The 17860-nt window shown below is 36.9% G+C and overlaps 1 protein-coding gene across 2 annotated transcripts; it reads right to left on the bottom strand.

The window, feature by feature from the left end:
- Positions 1 to 513: 513 nt before the first annotated feature.
- Positions 514 to 15191, bottom strand: meis2b (Meis homeobox 2b). Of its 2 annotated transcripts, XM_065263764.1 has the most exons (13): positions 14633 to 15191; positions 14255 to 14487; positions 13735 to 13876; positions 13472 to 13522; positions 13003 to 13053; positions 12758 to 12904; positions 11012 to 11126; positions 6932 to 7071; positions 5029 to 5105; positions 2833 to 2891; positions 2639 to 2728; positions 2425 to 2506; positions 514 to 1534 (listed from the first exon to the last, which is right to left on the bottom strand). In XM_065263764.1, the coding sequence occupies exons 1-12, from the start codon at positions 14642 to 14644 to the stop codon at positions 2448 to 2450; spliced, it is 1176 nt and encodes a 391-aa protein (XP_065119836.1). In that variant the 5' UTR covers positions 14645 to 15191; the 3' UTR covers positions 514 to 1534; positions 2425 to 2447. The 2 variants fall into 2 exon arrangements, with proteins under 2 accessions (XP_065119836.1, XP_065119837.1); XM_065263765.1 differs by lacking the exons at positions 514 to 1534; positions 2425 to 2506; positions 2639 to 2728; positions 2833 to 2891 and adding an exon at positions 2926 to 4128.
- Positions 15192 to 17860: the final 2669 nt, after the last annotated feature.

Raw genomic sequence — 17860 nt, 5'->3', positions numbered from 1 at the left:
ACGATATCAAACAGCATAAGAAAACCATTTAAAATGTCAGCGCAAAATTACGTTTAAAAGATATCCTCGAGATGAATAAGTGTGCAGGGTTTGGCTGTTTCTGAGAAATTATGTGTGGGAGAGCCCATCGAATGATAAAAAATATGTGATTTATTTCTTCACATAATAGCTTCAACATTTAAAAGATACCTCCAAACAAATCTTAGTCGATTTTAGAGAGAATACTTCATGCGCTAATGATATAATTTCCCCACCTACTCATGATGCTTTCAGTTATATATAAATTATGTGCTATTACAATTGGTGTTATAGTTCGTATGTTCAAAAATTTTTAATGTATCTCCGTGATATTTACATATAACTTTGAAATAACTGTTTCGTTCTCTTTTTTCCTCACAAAGTATTGAATTACAAATTAAATGTAAATACAATATTTGATTTTGCACCAAACCTACACACTGATACACATTCTGCATACCAGAAAAAAGACATGACAGCATTAAAATCAAGAGATTTAACATTTTGAAAATTAAGTCTTTATTACAAGAATTCAACATTTGATTGTGTAGAAATATTGAAGAGCTGCTTTTAAAACACTTCTAAAAGGAAAATGACTGCACAAGAGGATTGATTTAACTTATCAGTAAATCACATTCAGCAAACTTTGACATTTCCGTAGAGAAAACTAGGAGTGAGAAAAAATGTACAATATCCCATCTTATTTCTTAACAGATCTGGACCGAATGCCGATTTTACAATGATGTGTTTTACAAATAAAATGTACACAATTATGTACAATGAAACATATCTAATCCTCCAGACATACTTTACAAGAGAATTATCCCAATTCAACATATAAAATTAACAATAAATTTCCTCAATGATACTATCCTTCCACCTGAAAAATACTTCAGGTACTGGATTTGTGATTTCAGGTACTGGAATTTGTGTCAACTGTTTCATTTCTCAGTATTTAATATTTAGAATAAAAGTGAAAGTCTAAAACTAGTCAATACCAGTCCAAACATTGAACAATTTTTTTCAAAAAAAGTTATACACTCATTTCTTGGTGAACATTACATTTTTAATATATTTCACTTCTGTGTATTTAGGAGGACAAATACATTTAATATGAGGGTGTGCACTTGCTGTAAATGAGCAGATATGAACAAAATATTTTCTGGGGCAGCCACTCTAGAGTTGAGCCAAAGTGCACAAATGTTCTGGTCCCTGTGCTTCTTGAGAGTAACAAGAATAAATAAATAATTTAAAAAAGAAATAATCAGTATCCCAGTTGCAAAAGTCTTTCTTTTGACAAAAATGCTTCAGGTTTGTCTGTTTTTTTTTTTTTTTTTTTGCTGGTCCTCTTTTGCACAGTAGTTTGGTTGGGTTTATAATGGCCAGTTTGATGAGGTTTGAGTTCCCATAAATAGAGAAGGTATTTGCTGTTTGACAGGGATGTGATCAGATTTGAAAAATGTCAAATTGACTCACTCGTTCCTCATGCCTTAGGTCACCATAAAAACCTATAACACTGTCAAAAAAAAAAACAGATAAAGAGAAATTAATTTACACACATCTATATACTTAGTTTGAAAAATTAAAAATAAATAGTACATTATGCTGAGATCAATTGCTTAGAACGCAAATATAAATCTGCCTCTAAGATCATGACTCTCTCCGATTTATGCCTAAACCTTCACACATAACAGGCAAACAGATCTGCATAATGATCCCAATGATCCACCAGCATATGGTGTTTAACCAGGAAAAATTAAAAACTGGAAACATTCCTCTAAATGACACAATTACAGTTAACGACTCGGTGATGATTCAATTAAAAGGTACGATTAAATAGTCTGGAAATTATTTGGTCTGCATGTATCTGGCACCTGCAAGCCAGAGCTCATGATATCTCTATGTGTCTGTGGTTTCGGTGGGGGGTGTTAGCCCAGGCTCACCTCCCCTCTGCTCTTCCTTCATTAGCAGAGGCTAAGGTTGTTATATGATAGGAAGGGGCTGTGAATGGAAAACTGGATGCGGTGCCTATTTACATATAAAGAGCTCTATTAATCAAGGTAAGTGTCATTATGGAGGGGCTCATTGGGCAGAACAGTGTGGGTATTAAATAAAATTCTCCATGCCAGGCCGCCCGCGGCGAGTGATATGTCTTGATTTGTGGACTGTCAGAGACAGGCAAGCAGAGATGGAGCCTGGGATTTAAGGTGTATGTGTGTGTGTGTGTGTGTGTGTGTGTGTGTGTGTGTGTGTGTGTGTGTGTGTGTGTGTGTGTGTGTGTGTGTGTGTGTGTGCACGCAAGGGGGGGTGGGGTTGGTTGTTGGAAGGAGAATTGCCACCCTAATAAGATCTCAAATGCAGGAAGAGAGATAGAAAATGGCTATTTTAAATAACAACTATCCTTACATTTGTTTTCAGAATGTAGAAGTTTACATGTAGTGCCACTGTCCATCCATGCTCATGTTCATACCCATACCTCCCATGGGACCTGTGTCATAGAGAAACAAAATTAAAAAACAATAAAACACATGCAAATGTTAAGCAGATTTTATAACACAATAACGTCACACTGAATTTGACTAATGTGAGGAGTAATTTTTATTATTTATGCATCACTTACCACCAGGCCGAAGACCCATGTGCTGTTGGCCATCTAAAACAAAGCCGCCCATAGGTTGACCATCAGGACTGTAAGCGGTTCCTTGACTCACTAAAAATGAAAACAAATGCATTATGTATGTGAAATATGTACGGTTAACTTTGCACAGGCTGTTTGGAATAACTGGGGAGATGTGACAGGAAATAGATCCTTGCCTGCTCTGTTTGACTGATCAATCATGGGTTGCACAATTCTTCTTCGAGCATTGATAAACCTATCAAACAGAAAAAAGACAACACATTTACTAAATCTATTTATATTACTGACTGCACACAGTATATTTTACTGTTATTTTAACACTTAGGACTTTTACTGTTATGAGCTTTTTGCATTGATTTACTGTGAAATATTCATTAATGCATTGCGATTTCTCCCGGGCCATTGGGTTAATGGACCCGTCAAGAGTCCACAAAAAATGTAATGCACTGTTTTAGTGCTAGACAGAAGAAATACTGTAATTTATGATGTAAACAAGCAGATGCTTTATTAAAAAATATAATTGAACACCTTTAACAAATTACTTCTGAGAAATATTTTAAGGGAGAATCATTGTAAAACACATTTAAAAAAATCCACATCACTCCAAAGTAAACCTCTATTTTAAAGACTTGCTTTAATCACTCCAAAGCTAAAGATATGTATCTTGCTGCAATATAATAAAGCATCAAATAAAAGGATCATTGCTCAATAAATATTTAATTGATATAACATTGGTCCCATAGCCGCAGGGAATGCTTAACCTAACTGTTTTAAGATGCTACAGTATTTAGACTTATCCATAAGTTTGAACAGTCCATAAAAGAGTGATAGAAAATTCCCCTACTTGCTTTGTTGTAGGCCTACTGCTCACAGACAATAGATCTCTGCCAAAAGTTTGTAAATACTTTTTGTATATATACAAAGAAAATAATAATAATAATAATAATTTATATTTTATTTAAATTTTTAAATAAAATTAGAACTGCAGACAGAGGTTGCGTTAGACTTTATTCATTGTCTGGACAGGGTCATAAATTCCTTCATAATCAGATATTATCCAATGAAAATAATTTTGTTATTGTATCGTTAACATTTAACAACTTAAAATGTTACAATTTTAACAATTTACAAGACGAGCATATCAGTTAAAACATGTGTTTCAATTTGTGACCAGAACAGTGACTGTGCATCACATTACATGTTCAACATTACATGCTTTTTTCCACAATAAGCGGAGGCGGTAAAACATGAGACCTTGTGCCTGAACAGGCAAATATAAAGAAAACAGATGAGTCGAAATATCTGCGATATGAACAAACATGTAAAAACTCATGCAGACTCTATTTTCGTGTCTTTAGTAGGCCTACCTCGGCAGGCGACTTCTTGAGGCAGTTTTAATTTTCTTCTGGAGGCTGTTTTCGCGCTCTTCTATCACAGTGCAGGGTGTCAAACTTCAGCAGCACTGCGCATATCTACCAGTGTATGACATAAAAGTATCGCGAGAGAGTTTTGAGACCTGTGCTTACTAATTGCTACCTGGCAGAACTGCCACAACGCCGCGTACAACGCGTACTTGCCACCAACTGGAGAGGGCTGGGAATTAAGTCTACAAGATCTACAAGATACAATACATTCGCCTACCCTTAGTGTAATCTGTCAAATTTGACGGATGGCTTTTGGATTTTCCATCACAGCTCAAAAACATCCGTCAAAGATGGAAGATTTTTTGTTAACGTGACCTCTGATTGCAGATTTACATTAAGTATGTCATGCTTTTAAATGATTTAAAAAGTTAATCAGCTCTTTTTAAGTAATTCAGTGACAGACAACTAAACAATTATTTTGACAGTATGTGATTAAGTAAATCAAACCGATATTAGACATTGTACATACAAATGTAAATTATAATGTTGTAAAAGTGAAGAAAAACATTTGAAATTCGGTAAGTAATTGCTTCCCAAGAGCGCAAAAATGCATTAAGGACAGACTTTATAGATTATATATATATAGCCTAGATAATTTAACAAATGCACATGAGAGTTGCCTGTCTAAAAGTAGGCCTAATGCAGATTAGACGTGTTTGGCATTATGATATCCAAAAAATTAGGGTTACATTTAACATGGCTAAAATTTATTGTAATCTTATTATCAAACAATATTGTTAATACACGACTAAAACATTTCACAACCTAATCATTGCCGCTATTCTTGTTTTTACTTGTCTTGTTGGGGCATGAACAATCTAATAAAAGTGTCAGAAATCAGGATCACTGGGCTTGAAATGGAAATGATACAGAGACCCCTAACCCTTCTGAATGCAGAGGGGTCAGACAAATGACTCAAATCAAAAGTCAAAGGTTAAGGTTACTCACCAGTTATTCACTTGTAAGATGGTAAGTCCTGTGTCCTGTGCTAGCTGCTTCTTCTGCTCTTCAGATGGATATGGGTGCTGAAAATGAAAAGATGAGTGTCAGGATTTATTCAGTGATAACATTTAAATGTCATATATTTATGTCATGGCAGTCTCCATTTAAAAAGGGAATCAATGTTTTCTATTTTTTTTTCTCTGAATGCGTTTTTAAATGACTAAGTACATAAAAAAAACAGTCTGTGAAAGAACTATGGAATCCAAGTCTTTCAGAAAATTATATCATGTCTAACAGACTTCCCATATTGTATTACTAAGTTTGAGAATTTTTCCTGTGTTTTCCGTGTTATTGGCTGAGTGCTCATGGTTTTGTTTGACATTATTTGACATTACTTGACAAATGATCAAGTGGTTGTGAAAGAGAGACAATGGATAGTTTTGTTTAGGGTTGAATAGGGATTGGCCATTGGTGGCCCTTGGCCCCTGGTCCTTTTGCTCTCACTGTGAGTGCAGAGGGAGGGCAGCAGATGGCAAGCAGGGGTGAATGTATAGACAGAAGAAGGTCGTGGGTGTACACCAATTTTGGCACTGTCGTGGCCCCACCTTCTGGTGCAGGATGAGTCCTGTTATATGTCTCTCTCTCTCTCTGACTTTCTAACGAACACCATGATGATGCTGCTGACAGTACCTCCTGGCTTGCTAGCTGTCATTCTGCTGATAAATTACTGTAAACCCCACCCCTTTCTACACACCCTAGGGATAGTCAAATCTGTGCTGTGATCTGGGGTCCATCTTTAAAGCCTTATCAGAAAATGTTAGCTTCAGTTTAACCGTGATTGTTTGCAGTTAAGCTAATTTAGATACATTTTTAAGAGCTGTTTGAGGATAACAGGTGTTCATCTACATTTTCAAAACAGGTTAATGATAAAGATGTCTGACATTTTTTAAGCATCTCTAAGTGCTTTGGTTTCTAGGAATCAGTCATATTTGCATTAATTACACTTATGTTTATAAAGAAGCCCCCTCTTTGTCTTGATTAGCATGCCAATTGAGATCCCTGTGTCTTGTTCCAGTGAATCTAACAGTTATAACTGTAATGTTCAACTGAATCTTAATGTTCCACCTTTCTTTAAGATTGGCAGCACAGGGGCTCTTTATCATAGACCTCTGAATAGTTCACAAAAGGTGGAGGCTTTGGCCATATGTAAGAACCCCCAGTCTAAAATGTTGCACACTGGCTCAAAGTAAAAAACCGACAAAATGTAATCCTGCAGCTTTCATTCATCCCCAACCCCAAATGAATGCATGATCGCCTGGGTGTTGCAATGGGGCCATTCAAAGGCCAAAGTCCCCTTTAACACTGTTTTTGTCAGAGGACACATTCTGCAATGGGAAACACTTTTGCTTCACAAATCGGTCTGAAAAGGAGCTGGGAATAGAGAGAGGATAATTCAATTAGGCTCTCCCTTTTTATCCCTAAACTCTAAAGGTGGGTAAAAGGGAAAGGATTACTATGTGTACAGGACCTGTGTAGCCCTTAGAAAGTGCAGGAATTCAGAAAAAGAATGGAAAACAGGAAGATGGAAGAGAATGGTGGGAATTTAGGAATTTTCACAATGTGCCGAGAATTGAGGGAGTCATAAATATCACAAATTATGCATGTTTTGGTGTATATACTTGCTTTAAAATGAACAGTTTCAGTTTTTTTTAATTTGATGGGTGAATTAAGAAACATAATAACACATCCTGCTAGTTTTAATGCAGTTTGGATCAGGCAGCTGAGCTGATTAACAAAAAGACTCATCAGACCCAGGTCAGCACAGTTACACTTGGATTCTAAGCTAAGACATGGCAGCCCAATTTTCGAAGACTTTTGATACTACTGGGATCAGTTGAAAATGTCTTACTGTGAGATGCTGGAAAAGCCATGCCCGCATAATATTGGTTGCCACTTTTGGGAAGATTCCTCTCTTTTTCTGCCGCTTTTTGTCCTGGTCATCTTCATCCCCTGTGCCTGGAGATGCCAAACTGTTATCCAAACCATCCCCTGATAAGCAACAGCATGGGGGTGAGAGGGTGTAACAGAACAGGAGGAAAAGCAGAGAAAGATCAAATTTACTTTAATGAGATAAAGTACCATCTTCAGCACAGCATAGATGATCATGCACATCACCAGTGTCACTCACAAACACATCGCGATAGAGCAACGTGGGGCTTGTTTTGATTGGCAACAATAACACAAGGACCAAGCAAACAGGAGTATCCATGCAGTGAGAGGAGATGCTAATAAACAGAGTGAGACGGAGGGCCATCCCTCCCTCTATTTATGTCTTATCCCTCTCTCTCTGTCTCATTGTTAGAGATCTCAAGCATTGCACCGACCCCAGTGCTATTAATTCAATGTAAGTTCTGTCTTTGACATGAAGTAATGAATGTCCAAGCTCCATGTCTGAATGGGGAATGGAGACCTGGCACTGTAAAGAGAATATATGATCTTCATCTGAGCAGCAGAATATAGCTTGGGAAAAACATAAAGCAAAGCTCATCTGAATAACTTTGCTAGTTATTGCTATATTTAACTTAAGAATACTAGTTACTTGCTAACAGTGTGTGAAAAGTACATACATTCCTATAAATTTTCTGTTTATATACAAATTCTACTGTGGCCAGTGCAAGGTGTTATTGTGTTAGTGACTATGTACATAATGCAGTAACAATACAGATTTCAATCTCTTCTTCATGCTAATACTCAGTACACAATAGTTTGGCTGTTTATGGGAGTGATAACTGCAACTAACATAACTGAATAACTAGTTGTTAAAGCATTTGGATAGCCACAGGATCCCAAACATAATCAGTCTTGATAATTGATGTTATTCTCTTTATGGATTCTATTTTTAAGGGAACAGTTTGAAATGCTAAACAGAGTTAAACGACAAAAATAATTCTATGATTTTCTCTGTTCTGCATTTTGAACTATGAGCTTTGTAATAAAATCAGAATGAATTTTTTTCATCCAATACAGGAGGTTACATTTAAACTAAGGTTTCCGTCTCCCTCCCCACACTATTTTCTTTTCCTTTCTTTCCATCCCTCTTTCCCTCTTCCATTAACTGTGCATCAGGCAAGATGATTTACTTTTAACCATCATGCTTATTTTTCTTGCCCTGAGGGTAGAGATGCCTTGAAAGCCTGCCCGGAGGGTGTGTGAATAATGTATCTGAGGGACTCCTCCCCAGAGGCGGGACAGCAACCCTACTTTTTTTAAGATTGGCCCTGCTGTGTCTCCTTGTTTTTAAGGATGCATCAATCAAAGGCGACTGTATGCAGCATATTCATGCATTAATATTTCAGTTAATGAATAATGACATTTAAATATAAGACAAGGAGTTGTAGATGGACTTTAGCAGACTGATGCTGTGATCAAAATGCAAGCCATAAGCAGGTCTCACGCTTTCAGTTGGTGCAAGACGGTTATTTCTCTTACTCTTAGTTTTGTAGTTTGCATGTTCAGGGTGTGTTTTAAAAAAAATAAAACTTGTTGTAAAGGGTTGTAAAGATGTAAAAAGTATTTTCTGGTAGGTATGAAAAAGTTTTTTGTTAAAGAATAATACAGAAGAAAAAAATATGAAAATAATTGTAACATAGACTAAAATAAACAGAAAAATGGGAATATGCTAGAAAAAGTAAAAATGATAAATAGATGAGCCAAGATCTTCTAAGAAAGGACTAAAACAACCCACATCCAAGGAAGGACCTAAACAGCCCCCCATGCCATGCCTCTCTTTCTCCTCCTGTTCTAGAAAACGAAGGCCGCAGGGCTGATCCAACCCGACGCTAATCGCTTCTGACGGTTCCCTGGCAACTTGGCCCATGCTGCCTGAGTGACTGTACTCTTTTTTGCTCTCTGCAGCTTCACGAGCCCTACCTCACTTCCCAGCTCAGAGTCTGCACGCTTTGCGCAGAGGGGGGCCACAGCAGCCAAGAAGAAGGCTGGAGTATGCCCTGAGGCTGTTAAGGAAAAAAACATCACCCTAAGGCATTGAGAAGAGGCCTCTAGTCTTTGGTTTTTACTTTCAGGAAATAAAAAGAATGAAGCGATTAAAAATAACAACCAAATAGCAACTTTTATGTTAAGTTTGGTTGTACCCATTTCCCACAATTCTGCAGTCCAACCTTGATGGAAAGCATGTCACATCAGATACCTTCACCATCTGAAAGATGACAAGGTCTGAAACGAAAATGCTGAGTGTTCTCCTGATGCCAATAATTAGGTGAACTTGATATAGATAAATGTCCTGGAGACAAAGGGGCTTAGCCCAAACTAGCCGGGTCTGATGACTGCCACCCCACATGCATCACAGAATAAATCCTATTTGCTTGCTTAATGAGCTCACTATGACCTCAATCTATCACTTACTATAGTTCTCCAAGGAGGGCATAATTCTGACTACCGGACGCAACAGACTGGATAATTACTAAACATACTTGACCAACACAAATGATCTTTTTTCGCTAATCGTTTCGCTTAAAGCATATTGATTAGATGCCTCTTGTCCCTTGTGGTCATGCTATGATCTGAAGGACCATGGGATTGGTACATAGTTGGTATTGACAGTAAGCAATGGCTTATATTGGATATGTCATGTTACCCAGAGACATCAGTTCTAGACACTTGTTGTTGGTCCACTATGCTCATGTAAAACATCATGCTGGGATTTAACCTTCACTGAAGGTTTAGATATAAATGTAAACATCCTGTCTTAGCCTCTGTCTTTCAGTAGCCATAGAGGTGAACATTGGGCTGGAATGTCCTGCAGCTTCCCTTTGTTCTCTATTTGGCCTTTGTGATGGACATTCCTAGGCTCAGCATTCCCACCAAAACACACGTTTAGGATAGCTGGGTAAAAACCCCTGATCACACACACACACACACACACACACACACACACACACACACACACACACACACACACACACACACACACACACACACACACACTATTAAAAACACTTCACGGGTGAATCAGCAGTTATATACAATAGACGCAGCAACAAACGTGGGTCTTTGAGAGCTTCGCTCACTCTCTTCGTTTTCCTGACCCAATAACCTTATGTGAAGACATGAGGTTGCTCAACAGCAGGAACTTCTACTGATGTACCAGCAACAAAGCCCCCCCCCCCCCCATACAAGAGACAGGGACTTTGAAGAGGTCCAGTAATCTCATTCTCTTGTAATGGAAAAGGTGTTTGCTTTACTCATCTCTTAAATGATAAAGGCAGGAACAGCAAACCAAAGTGATTCCTGGAGGTGCAAGAGGTATGCCCCTGATCCCAACCCAGTCTTAGCCTCTGATCACCCCAGATATCACCCCTCCATTGTGACAAGTATTTAAAGTGTTCTGTCCCTCAGGCCAGCAGGGGTCATTTCTCTTCCCCTTCTTCAATGCAGACTCTGTGGGGTCAAAAGGCCGTGGTCTTTGGATGTCCCCCAACTGTTGTTTAAAAAAAGCCTGGTGTTGGTAAAAATGCCACCACCTTGATGCCTTTCTCTAGTGCAGACAAAGTACCAATGCAAAAACACTATTGGCATTGCTGTTTTGCCAAACATTGGGTGTTTAGATACTTTTTTGTCTTTGAGATTCCATGCTGTTACAATGATGCAATATGGCAAGATCACTGGAATTGTGATTCTGAATTAGAATATGGTCACTGAATTCAGTTTATGTTGTCTTGTAGAACATCCTTCCATTGTGCTGCATAATAGTTAATCCATTAGTTGCAAACAATAAACCAGAATGAAAATGATATCTTAAACAATTATAAGTTTCACAGCATAACATTTTTATTTAAAAACTCAGGTCTCAAATTCAAATAATACAAAATTAAGATAATGGCATAAACTGGTGCCTTTTTAACTAAGCATATTATAATAGTAAAATTTAATAACAGTAATAGTACAACTAGTAAAAGTAAAATCTTCCTACCTAGTTCACTGCTGTTGTCTCCACTCTGAGAAGCATGTCCCCCACTGGAGGGTCCTGGGGTGCCGACTGAAGGCGTGGAGTGAGCATCATCCATGTCTCTCCAGGATGCTGGATTCTGAGGTTTAGGTGTTCACATCACACAGCAGGTACAGGTATCGAAGAAAAAAAATAGGCCACATTAGTAACGATAACGGCACATAACACCACCAAAACGTATATTTTGTAAAACGTCTAGATACCATTTTGTACGTGCTAAGAAAATCCTCTGCCAAATTAGTAATAAACAATCAACTGAAACAAACGTAGATAAGACCAAAGTTACTGCTTCTTCCAATGTCTGACAGTAAATGGGCACAAGAAACCAGTGGCGTTTCCCTTTTAACTAGAACTGGATGTAAAGTATAAACAGGCTCAACGTGAAGGCAAACAGCAGCCGTTCCTCTTCAGACCCTTAGCGTCAGCTGTTTGCCTGATGGTGAACAACTGAAGAGCTCTATAGGGAAGCCCAGAATAAGCCCCTACAACAATAAAGTTGTGTGAATAAGACTCTTCACTGTTTTCTCATTAGGACACACAAAAGCAGTCTGTGGGTTTGTGTGTTTTTATGTGTGCCGTTAATAACATTCTTGAAGGATACTGTCTTCTTCCATCACCTACTTCAAATTTGTGTCACATGGCAAACACTTGTAAATCAATAAGATATTACAGGAACATCAGTAAAATATTAAAGTAATTTTCAAGTGTACAAAAAAATTCAGCTGGCCAAGTTAAGGTATGGTGGTTAGACCTCACCTCACCTTCTAATGTTCAAATCAATTTACAGCAATCCATTGAGAGAGTCATCTATACTACACTATACTATACCATACTATACTATACAACATGGCAAACTCTTTCCTTTGTACAGTACTTCCCTTAAAACAATTTAAGAAAAGTTTAAAGTTATATTCCTCTTAATTTTCTGTTTTTGTTCCTGTGGCAAAGCGGTGGTTCTTAGATAATAGGAAGCATAATGTAAAGAACACACTGTTGGTCCTGAGTGAAAAAAAAACTCCCCTCCTGCCTGACAATAACAATACAATCAGTTCAAAGACAATAGCGCATTCACGTGCAAATGTAACACTGATCATTAAGGCTACAAAGGGGTGGACAATGGGGGAAAACTCTGACCCTTAACAACACCTGCACCCAACATCACGAGCACGATCATCACTATCATATCTCTTTTAAAATAAGGTATGTCCTAGGGCAATGCCTTAACCATATAAGAGCATAGACAAATAAATTCAAATAACATTGTTTAAATAAATTAGCATATGTAACTGTATTATTCTTTCTCGCTCTCTTTGTTTTTTATGACTATAATAATTGTGAAGATGTATAATACAGGAAGCCAAGAAAAAAGACTAGGGACATGCACAAATCATACAATACAAACACTGTGAGGTAGAAACACCCAGGAAACAAAGAATATTTATATGGTCAATAAATTTCACCAGATAGTTTTACAGAATCCATATTTCTTTAAACCTCAATATTTTTGCAGGTGATGCAAACCTATAATTTAATGCAGTAAATTTTCTCTGATCAATATTTTGATTAACCCAAATTATAAAACGTGGCTTGAATTTTGGAGGAAAATCAGTGGCACAGCAGCCTGTGCTGCATGGAAAGTAAAAGCAAAGCCGTTTGTCAATCAAATTGCGACTCATATTATGATGTAACAGGCGGGCAATTAAAACTCACGTGATCTGCAAGATTTGTCGAGGATCCTGAGAGGTCATCGAAGTCTGACTTGCATCCATCCCGTTCATCAATTACCAGGTCTATAGGCATTTTCCCTTTCAAACAGCTTATATACCGATGACAGAAGTTGTCGCAAAGCTCGTGTACCTGAATAAACAAAAACAAAACAAAAAATACTAAACCAATACAAAACCTACAATATAGCGACATAAAACTACTTTTGTACAAAACCATAAAAAACATACCTTTTCAAGTTCTAAAAGATGGAATCGTAATACTTGTATTGATTGTATCATCTAGAAAAAATACATATGAAAAAAAAATTAACATTCACATTAATAACAAGTATAACAATAATGACAATAATATTTTCAATAAAATCTAATAATACTATTGCAGTAATAACTATTAATATTGTTGTAACTATTATGTTTCTTTCATTTAAAAGGGACAGGCTAATTATTATTATAATCACCAGTTACTGAATTTTTTTTAACAATTTTTACATTATGTCATGTTATTACAATAGCAGAAGTTTCTCCAGAGTAGATGCTTTAAGGGTGCCCCAGGCAAAGACCCCCACGCCTTCTGATCACACGCGGACTCATAATCACTAAAGCGTCCTTTAATTCCCACAAAGATCCTCCTGCAGAGCTTAGAAGCTGACGTGCAGACAAACTCTGCGAGATTTATCAAATAACATTTTACACTCACCAAATTGTCCAGCTCTGGATTAGAGGAAAATAGCGGCTTCTCTGCGCGTATCTATAGGATAAATTTTTGATGACAAAATTATAAAACAATGGCAGCTTCGACAAATATTAGTCAATGACAACATTTAAGTTTTGCTTTTACAAAAATGTGAAGCAGTTAACACTAGTATTATTTAACCAATTTAATTTTAAATACCCTAATTGAGTGCAGCTAACCGGTAAAAAATCATATAAAGTAATTATTGATATTTGCTGATCTGTTACCTGTTTTGCAAACACAGCGATGTCCTCGTTAAAAGAATCAGATGAGCACACATCTCCTCCAGCGACCCCGGGCTCTCTCGGCGTGCATGTGGCGAGCTCACACTTCTCAAAAACCAGCGCCAGAAGGGGAAATAACGGGTGCCTTAAAAATACATGCAAATGATTTTCATAAATGCGCACATGATGTAAAAAAAACACATTATAGGCTACCACTGACTGGACATTAATGTTGACGACATTATTTTATTTTAGTTTCACTTTCATAGCCCTGACAGTCACACAATTGTTAAACTATGCAGGTGGGTCTGAAAGTGACTGAAAGCAAAAAAGTTTCATGTATTATAATAGTTAGCATAGCCTAATTAAAGAAAACAGCATTCATAATATTTAAAAGCTAGGTTTAAAAAAGCCCATTGTTTAACTATATTAGTAAATGGTGTGTCAACAAACATACGTTCCATTCTAATTCTGGTTAATGTGATGGTATACTGTAGACTATGTACATAGCAAAGCAGCCTACCCATAAATCTGGTCCTTGTCTCTTTTAAGTGCGTCGTTGACAGCTGAGCCAATGTTGCTGGGCATGATACTGTGTGGTGCATGGGCCCCATAATGCTGAGTGGTATGTGGCGGTGGCCCGTGGTTTAAGTGGTGAACTTGCGGCAGGGGCCGTGGAGCGTGTGGGTCCCCGTACATCGACGCCGGAACCCCGACTCCGTCCATACCGCCACCATAGTGGGCAAGGTCCTCGTACTGCATCAATTAAACACATGTCGTAGATAAACATGTGGTTTGCCCAATATTAGATATCAAAATACAAATATTTAAAATCAATGTAAACTTTGAATATATTTAGTTGTCATGTACAGTAACGCGAATGATTTGTAAAGGAACGTACCCGTTGAGCCATCAAGCTTTTGTTGATGTTAAGTGCAAATAGTGTTATTGTCCCGCAAAGAAACAATTTGTTTGATTTAACTCCTTTTATGCATCCAGTTTAAGAGCACTGTGCTGTTCGCAATCCGTTGAGATGGTAGACCATGTCCTGTGGTTTTTTTCTTTTTAACTTCTTTTAAATTAATTAAACCGTATTGCCAAATACGCTTTAACGAATACTCAACAAATAGGAAGACACATATACAAATATCTAAAACTGTCTTTATGATCGCCTAATGCAATATACCCGGCGCAGACTTCTTTAAATCAGAAATAAAAATCCATATTCTCGTATGTTCGTGTTTATCATGATAGGCTATCAGTGTAGAGCTGTGTGTCAGCTGAAAGAAAAACAACTATCTATCTCATGGTCCCACTTTGCGACCCACGCTGGAATTTTGTTGATGATCGAAGCAGGTTCCTCTTCAAGAGACTGATCGCCTGATGATGACTGAGCCTGGGAAACGTGGTGGGTGTTACCAGTCCGACACCTCTACGTAAAGCACGAGAAAGAAGAGAGCAATGACCACGAGCAGCCAGCGACTGTTCACATTGGATATGCGCAGGGTGACGCACTGTACCATCTTCTGCGTTTTGTAACTAGGGGTGGAGTGTCTTTATTTTTAAAAGTGCTAAATTCAGTGGATCACTGAGTAGGAATTGACCCTTATTTTAACAAATTGCTGAGCTTCTCGACAGTGAAGCCCTTAAATACATACTTTAGAATTTAATTACTTTGTTGTTTAACTAACTTTGTGCCAAAAAAAAATTAGGGAAATAATTTTGTCTCTTGAATTTGTATGTTTTCCTCACAAACAAATTTCCCCACTACAGTATACATCATTTAATCAAGCAGCATTTTGTTCAAACTGTCTAAATTCGTTTGAATTTTAATTATTTTTCATGCAGTTATTTTATATTTTTTGTTAAAAATAAATGTTAATGTATGAAATAAATTAACAATGTTTTTATGTTTTCTGCGATCAGCCTGCAGTGTTGCCTCTGTCCACCTTTTTCCACCTTTTGTGCGAAAATGACAAATGGCTTTGCGTAACCTGCCTTCATATTTACACTTTCTGAGGCAACGAGATTGACAAGGAAGATTAACATTTTGTTTCCCAGTTTAATTTACCCAGTTTCAAAGGATTTAATTTACTTACACGTGTTATTTTTAGACCTAAATGCGAGTTTGTATAAAACAACTATAAACCGATTTAATATTGCAATAAGAAATAAAAATGTATTTATTTAATAAAATTAAAAAACAACATTACATTTATTTTATATATAAAACAGTGATATGAACAATAAGTGTTAGTTCTGGGCAAATCTAATCGGAGTTCCAGAGTCATTTTAAACTCTTTAATATAGTGTAATGTTTTATTTAATTTATTCAATTGATGTGTACTAGAGGTAAGCGTTCATTGTTTTAGTTTAATTCACTATTTAAGATAAATTAAACATAATTCTTGCCTAGATATCCCGACATCTTATGACTGCCGGAATCCTCGGTGATCTTTTTAAACAAAAGGAAAAATAACGCAAGAGGTTTTGTATGTGTTGTTAAGAATCTAAACAACTCTCATGTTGGCGTGTCATTCTTACAAACGTCAAAATAAAAATTCAATTTATGCATTGAAGAAGTACAACTTTTTTATTAATTTTGTGTTCAGCCACTACATTACGACTATAATGTCGCCTTTAATATCAAAATACAGTATAAAGTAAAATACTTTATAAATCGTATAATGTTAATTATTTCAACATTAAAATACTACTACTACTTCTACTAGTACTACTCAACCCTGTACTACAACTACTACTACTACTACTACTACTACTACTACTACTACTAATAATAATAATAATAATAATAATAATAATAATAATAATAACAACATCAACAAGCAAAAACGAAAATGTTTGCAACTTATTTGCAGGTTTTCCATTCTTAATGAATTTGTTTTTCTAAAAAAAAAAATGATCATGAGTGCATTTAAGTAGAGTATTTACCTCAGTTAATTCAGAGTCTTCTGTAAATCTGCAGCTGTCCTTCAATCGCAACAATCATTGTCAGTTTTATGTTATCACCACCTAGTGGTACATCTTTTTTTTCAAAAACGACCATGCAAAAGTCTAAAATAAGAATGTTTGGTTCTCTCACGGGAACTTTTTACATCAAAATAATTTTATATTAACCTAAAATGCAAGTTACTGTATAGTAGGGTTAAATATCACAAACATAAATACGCACAAATACATGATCAACAAGATAGCCTATCATGCAAAATAAGATCACGATATATATAAAAAAATGCGCAAAAAGTCAAATAAACATATTGCAGAGCACTTAAAAATATTTAAAACAGACTTTAAAATAGTTAAAAAATGTTCCAAAGCAAAAGAGGCGCACTGGATGATAGGATAGTTTATTTACTTTTCAGTGGAGATGTGAAAGTTCCTTCCTTTCATCAGTCTGTACATAATCTCGCGCGCCCCTCTTTGAAAAGCAGCGCGCGTGAATTATTAAAGGCATACATTTGAATTATAAATACGCTAATGATACCGACATTGGCTGAGCGCGCCATGCCCGAGGCGAAATTCTTCCGTTGCACATTATTTCTTGTTACTCCGGCTTCATTTCCTCCCCGCTCTCTTTTTTCACTTCTTCATTTTCTTTGTGTTTTGCTCCTTGTTTACAGTACTGAGAAGCTGTAAGCTGGTGATCTGCATGTTGACTGATTCATGCTGTCACCCAGCCTGTTTTAAACTGTAATGAGTTACCATATTCCGAGCTTGTGTGCATCCTCAAAAAACCCAATTCTTCTGATACCCCCTCTTCTCCCACACCCCGAAACAAGCATACACCCGGCCTGATGGAGAGTCAGACCTCATCCTCTTCTGTCCTGAAAATCATTAGCGCTGTCAGGACAGGAAGACAAGGAAAGCACAACCCCTCACTCTCTCCTCTTTCTGTCCTTTGTGGCTGCTAAAAAATATGTACATATTTGAACATCCACACACTTGTATACGTGTATATCCATGAATATGTGTATACATGCAGGACATGCTTCACATTAGCATTGGTATATGGAAAGTATGACAATGTACCGACCTTCATCATACACATAGCACACAGGCACACAATTTTAAAGCACTGTCACCTTGCTAGCAGGCTGCAGTACATGTG

The sequence above is a fragment of the Paramisgurnus dabryanus genome, chromosome 12 (assembly GCF_030506205.2).
Source record: "Paramisgurnus dabryanus chromosome 12, PD_genome_1.1, whole genome shotgun sequence".
Lineage (NCBI taxonomy): Eukaryota > Metazoa > Chordata > Actinopteri > Cypriniformes > Cobitidae > Paramisgurnus > Paramisgurnus dabryanus.
Note: the sequence above shows the minus strand (reverse complement) of the source record. Positions and strands in the feature narration are given on the sequence as shown.